This window comes from Carlito syrichta, unplaced genomic scaffold, assembly GCF_000164805.1.
Source record: "Carlito syrichta isolate Samal-C Ts95f unplaced genomic scaffold, Tarsius_syrichta-2.0.1 Scaffold308104, whole genome shotgun sequence".
Classification (NCBI taxonomy): domain Eukaryota; kingdom Metazoa; phylum Chordata; class Mammalia; order Primates; family Tarsiidae; genus Carlito; species Carlito syrichta.
This window is the reverse complement of record NW_007252200.1, coordinates 278735-284734: the sequence shown is the minus strand read 5'-3', so window position 1 is coordinate 284734 and position 6000 is coordinate 278735. Positions and strand designations below refer to the sequence as shown.

General features: G+C 39.3%; 1 protein-coding gene across 1 annotated transcript in view; it reads left to right on the top strand.

Moving 5' to 3' along the window:
* The window catches only part of SPATS2 (spermatogenesis associated serine rich 2), a 78082-nt gene that overhangs the window by 2104 nt on the left and 69978 nt on the right, over window positions 1–6000 (top strand). Inside the window, exon 2 of the mRNA XM_008064922.2 lies at window positions 665–930. Within this exon, the coding sequence (XP_008063113.1) occupies window positions 906–930 (25 nt within the window). The 5' untranslated portion in view covers window positions 665–905. The remainder of the gene's footprint in view (window positions 1–664; window positions 931–6000) is intronic.

Sequence of the window (6000 nt, the reverse complement as noted above, 5' to 3'; positions counted from 1 at the left end):
GGGCTCAGGCAATCCACTCACCTCAGCCTCCCAAAGGCACGGGATTACAGGCTGAGCCACCGAGCCCGGCTGGGCATGTATTTTTAAATGTTCAGTAATATGGAACAAATAACATTTGTATCCTTATAACTTAGAAGAGCTTCCTATTATATCAGCTAATTTCATTTTGATGTTTCAGTTTTCCATATTAAAATTCCTTTATATTTCCCCATTCATACCCTCACCCCTCCTCCACCCCAAGTTTCTTACAGCTGTATTTGAACTGGGAAACCCGAGTGAAGGCTAGGTAGAGGAAATTCTAGAGGAAGAGAAAAGACTCTTGATTTGGACGGGAAGATTAGGTGATAAGAAAGATCTTAGGGAGTGATAAGAGGTAATATTTTAGTTTGTGAAGCAAGGATGGGGATGAGATGGTTGAGATAGATAAAGAAGATTAAGAAGACTAAGAAAACATGCTGTCTAGACTAAGAAGATGATCTGATTCTAAGATTACGTTTTCTTAAGAAAAATACTGCTTTTTAACAGCTATGTTTTTTTCTAGAATTCTTTAAAAAATAGTTTTGTATAGGGAAATACAAAATAAGCCTTGTAGATATCTCTCAGAAATTTTGTACAGATGACGATTACTGTATTAGTGAATGTATGTTTATGTTTTATCTTCCAGAATCTCCCTGAAAAAGACATGAATGTCTGCAATGATACTTCCTGACAAGAAGTTGCTACAAGAGAAGGAAAGGAGATTAACAACTCGGGAGCAGAATTTCGAGCAGCCAGGATTTTGTATTTATTGCTTCCAACTCCAGACGTCTGTTGCCCACTTTTAAATCAGAGATACCTACACTCAGAACCCAGACAAGGCAAAAGGATATTTTTCTCTTGTATTTTTTGAGATCAAAGAAACTGCAATGTCTAGGAAACAAAGCCAGAAGGGTAAGATTTCATATGGGCACAAATTGTTAGAATCATAATTATAGAACAATGATCCCCATTTATATCTATATTAAAAACTGTCCTTCTGATAATGTGTTTTGAATTGTTTTACAAGTATTTGTGGATATTATAGCTCTGTGTACTACGAGTCTGGGAATTAATTCATATAACAAGTGGTTTTCTACTCAAACAAACTTACTCAAATTGTAATATACTTACAATAGGAAAGCCAAATGCATCTTGAAGATGCATTTTTGGAGTGTGAACATATGTTAGAGAAATGATGTGATAGGAGATTATTTAGCAGGATATTCTATATTCTTTGACATTTTCCTGGAGAAAGGAAATAGAGCAAGAGTAAACGCTTCTGGTTCTTGTTTCCTTCCTTAGCTTTCCTTCCAGGGTTGTTACTTTAGCTTCTTGTCTGAAGTAAAATATAAGGTGCAGAGAGTTGGGAGATAGCAAGAGTAGTTATAATGAGGGGAAGGACAACAAAGGCTTTGTAAAACCTCTTTTTCAACTTAGAAAAAGCTGCAGAAGTTTAAAGGGACAGATTTAACAATGGCACTAGAACTCTTGTACATAACTGGTATATATTTATTAAAAGAATAGCCATAGGTATCTCATTGCTTGCCTCATTCAATTTAATTTTCAGTTTAAGGTTAACATTCTTTAAATTCAAAACAAAGCTCCCTAGATCCAGGCCTCACCTGTTAAATATGAAGGAAATACTTTTAAACTTAATTTTGACTTGGCAGTTCAAAAACCTCATAAGAAAATAATATACAAGGGCTGCATGTGCTTTTGAAAGCTGTTGTTTCATTGTGTAATAAATCTTTGTGTGTGTGTGTGTGTGTGTGTGTGTGTGTATGGTAAATCTATATGAAGCAAATCTGAGCACTGAGGAATGGTTAGATTACTAAAGAAGTCGAACTGTTCTGTAGAATGAGATTTATAAATGGAAAAGTTTTTAGTAACCTTATTGTTTGTTTATTTATAAGGGCCTCATGCTGTGGCCCAGGCTGGAGTGCAGTGGCATGATCACAACTCGCTACAGCTTCAACTTCCTGGGCTCAGGCAATTCTTCCACCTTGGCCTCCTGAGTAGCTGGGACTACAGACATGTGCCACCATGCCCGGCTAATTTTTAAATTTTTTTGTAGAGACACAGTCTCATTATGTTGCCCAGACTGGTCTCGAAGTACTAGACTTCAGCAGTCCCGCCTCGGCCTCCAAAGTGCTGGGATTACGGGTGTGAGCCACCGTGCCCAGCTTCATTTGCTTCTTTTTAGTTTCATAATTCAATTTGTTTTTACTAGTTATGCTTGGAACATTGAGCTCCTTTTTTCTTCCTGCAAATGAGAAATACTATAGTAAAAATAGGATTCCAGACTTGAAAATAAAATGATTTCATCTAAAAACTTTAGCATTTAATTTTTCTTTCTTTTTTTTCCCTGAGTCAGAGTCTCAGTCCGTCGCCTAGACTGGAGTGCAGTGTCACACTACACATGGCCACTGCAGCGTCAACCTGCTGGACTCAGGAGATCCTTCCGCCTCAGCCTTCCAAGCAGCTGGAACTATAGGCATGCGCCACCATGCCTAGCTAATTTTTATTTATTTATTTATTATAGAGACAAGGTTTCACCATGTTGCTCAGGCTGGTGGGCTTGAACCTGTGGGCTCAGGTAATGCTCTCACCTCAGCCTCCCACGGTGCTGGATTACAGGCATGAGCCACTGCGCCCAGCTTAATTTATCTAAAGAATTAACTTCAGAAGATTGCTTTGACCTTTTTAAAACTAGAAAGTCTTGTTTATCTCATTCAATATAAAATTAATTTAAATTTTACACCACAACATAGTCATTAAGTGCCTACCAATTTTGGTTGAACTTAGCTTAGATTTAAACTTAGTTGGAAACAGAATAAAGCTTATGTGGTGTTAGGACTTTCTCTGAAACAAATTTATACGTGTGATACTTGATCCAAAAAAGTGTAAAAGACTACAAAATTTATACTTGTTCATTTATACTTTTAACTTTTTTTTTTTTTTTTTGAGTTGGAGTCTCACTCTGTCGCCCAGACTGGAGTGCAGTGGCCGCCCCCAGCCACCGCAGCCTCGACCTGCTGGGCTCCGGCGATCCTTCCGCCTCAGCCTTTAACTTTTTATTACTTTGGGTTTTAATGTTTTTTTTTTTTTAGAGAAACAGGGTCTTGTTCTCCTACCCAGACTGGAGTGCAGTGATGCAATCATAGCTCACTATAACCTCCATCTCCTGGGTTCAAGCCATTTTCCCTTCTCAGCCTCTTAAGTAACTGCAGGTGTATATCACCATACCTGGCTGATTTTTACAAGTTTTTTTGTAGGGGTAGAGTCTTCTTATGTTGCCTATGCTGGTCTCAAACTCCTCGCCTCAAGTGATCCTCCTATAGTGGCCTCCGAAAGTGCTGAGATTACAGGTGTGAGCCACTTTGCCTGGCCACTTAGGGTTTTATTAGTCCAAATAATCTATAATTATACTGATTTATGAACTTAGTTATAGTACATTAAAATGAAAGATACTAGGAAAGTTTCTGTTGTGGCATGTCATTTACAAACTGACATTTTGTAATGCAGTTTGTTTTCATTATATAATAGATCATATTTTCATATTTTCCTTTTGTTAATAAATTTGTAAATTTCTTTCTTTTTTTTTTGAGTTGGAGTCCCACTTCATCACCCAGGCTGGAGTGCAGTGACAAGCTCACAGCCACCCCAGTGTCGACCTGCTGGGCTCCAGCGATCCTTCTGCCTCAGCCTTCCAAGTAACTGGAACTACAGGCACGCACTACCATGCCTGGCTAATTTTTTATTTATTGTAGAGATGAGGTCTTGTCAAGTTGCCGGGGCTGGTCTCGAACCCTTGGGCTCAGGCAGTCCACTCGCCTTGGCCTCTCAAAGTGCTGGGATTACAGACCGAGTCACTGAGCCCGGCCTGTAAATTTCTTACTTAATGAAATATTTAATGGAGTTAAGCTTGAATAGCTTAAATTAAATTAAGTCAATTTCAGTTACAACTATTGATTGCTCCAAGCCTTTTAGCCAATGCCTAGCAGAAGTCAGATCAGAGCTTTTCAGAGTGTGGTTTACAGACTAGTACCTGTCTGTGAACTGGAGAAATATATAGAAATGGAGAATGTTTAGAAACTCTAGGCTGGGTGTGGTGGTTCATGCCTATAATCCCAGCACTTTGGGAGGCTGAGATGGGAAGACAGTTTGAAGCCAGGAGTTTAAGAGCAGCCCGAGCAACATAGTAAAACTTTGTCTCTACAAAGATTAAAAAAAAAAAAAAAAATTAGCCAGACTTGGTGGTGCATGCCTGTACTTCCAGCTACTCAAGAGGCTGGAGCTTAGGAATTTGAGGATGCAATGTGCTATGGTGGCGCCATTGCACTCCAGCCTGGTGACGGAGCAAGACATTGTCTAAAAGAAAGGAAACTCTTACAGCATTTTGACAGTGCTGTAATATCTAAGCTCTTTTTGAAACAGTTATATTAAGGTGTCACTTAAATACAATAAAATTTACTCATTATGAGCATATAAATCTTTTATTTTTAGTAAATGTATGCAGTTGTACACTGTCACCACATCCAGTTTTAAAATACTTTCCTTGCTCCACAAAATTCTCATACCTGTTTGTGAATAATTTCTGCTTCCTATCCTAGTCCCAAACACTGATTTTCTTTCTCTTTAGTTTTACCTTTTCTAGGAATTTCATATACACAAATTAATACAATGTAGTTTCTATGTCTGGTTTCTTTCACTAGTATGTTTTCGAGGTTTCTCAGTGTTTTTCAGTGTACCAGTAGTTTGCTCCTTTTTACTACTGAGTAGTATTTTGGTTATTTCACATTTTATTTACCAGCTGCTATTCATTTGGCTTATAGTTTGTGCTATTATGAATAATTATAAATTATGTACATTTGTATACAAGTCTTTGCGTGGACATATGTTTGTATTTCTCTTGTGGATATACCTAGAAGTAAATTTGTTTAACTTCCTAAGAACGGCCAAACTATTTACCCAGATGTCTGTACCATTTTACAGTCCCACCAGCAATCTATGAGGGTTTCAGACTCTTCATATCTTCACCAGCACTTTGTATGGTCAGTGTCTTTTTATTATAGCCATTTTGATAGATATATAATGGTAGCTCATTGTAGTATTTTTTTTTTTTTTTTAGTTGGAGTCTCACTCTGTCGCCCAGACTGGAGTGCAATGGCCGCTCCTGGCCACTGCAGCCTCGACTTGCTGGGCTCCGGCGATCCTTCCGCCTCAGCCTTCCAAGTAGCTGAAACTACAGGCACGCGCTACCACACCCGGTTCATTTTGATTTATTGTAGAGATGAGGTCTTGCCAAGTTGCCCAGTGGGTCACGAACCCGCGGGCTCAGGCAATCCACTCACCTCAGCCTCCCAAAGTCACAGGATTACAGACTGAGCCACTGAGCCCGGCTTCATTGTAGTTTTGATTTGCATTCTCCTGATGACTAGTGATGGTGACCATCTGCATGTGATTATCGCCATCTGTGTATCTTTTTTAATGAAATGTTAGTCCAGATTCTTTATTCGTTTTTAAAATTGGAATCTTCTTATGGACTTGTGTGTGTGTGTGTGTGTCTGTCTGTCTCACTCCTTGGCCCAGGCTGGAGTGCAGTGGCATGCACGCTCACAGTCACTCCAGCATCGACCTGCTAGGCTCTGGCGGTCCTTCCCCTCCACCTTCCAGTAGCCAGAACTACAGATGTGCGCTACCATGCCGGCTATTTATTTATTTAATTGTAGAGACATGGTCTCGCCAAGTTGCCTGGGCTGGTCTTGAACCTACGAGCTCAGGCAATCCACTCGCCTCAGCTTCCCAAAGTGCTGGGATTACAGGATGAGCCCGGCCTTCTTATGGACTTCTAAGTGTTCTTTATATATTCTGGATATAAGTATTTTATCATGTACATGATGTGCAAATATGTCCTTCCAATCTGTGGCTTGTCTTTTAACTTTTTTCTTTTTGAGTCAGAGTCTCACTCTAATGCCCAGG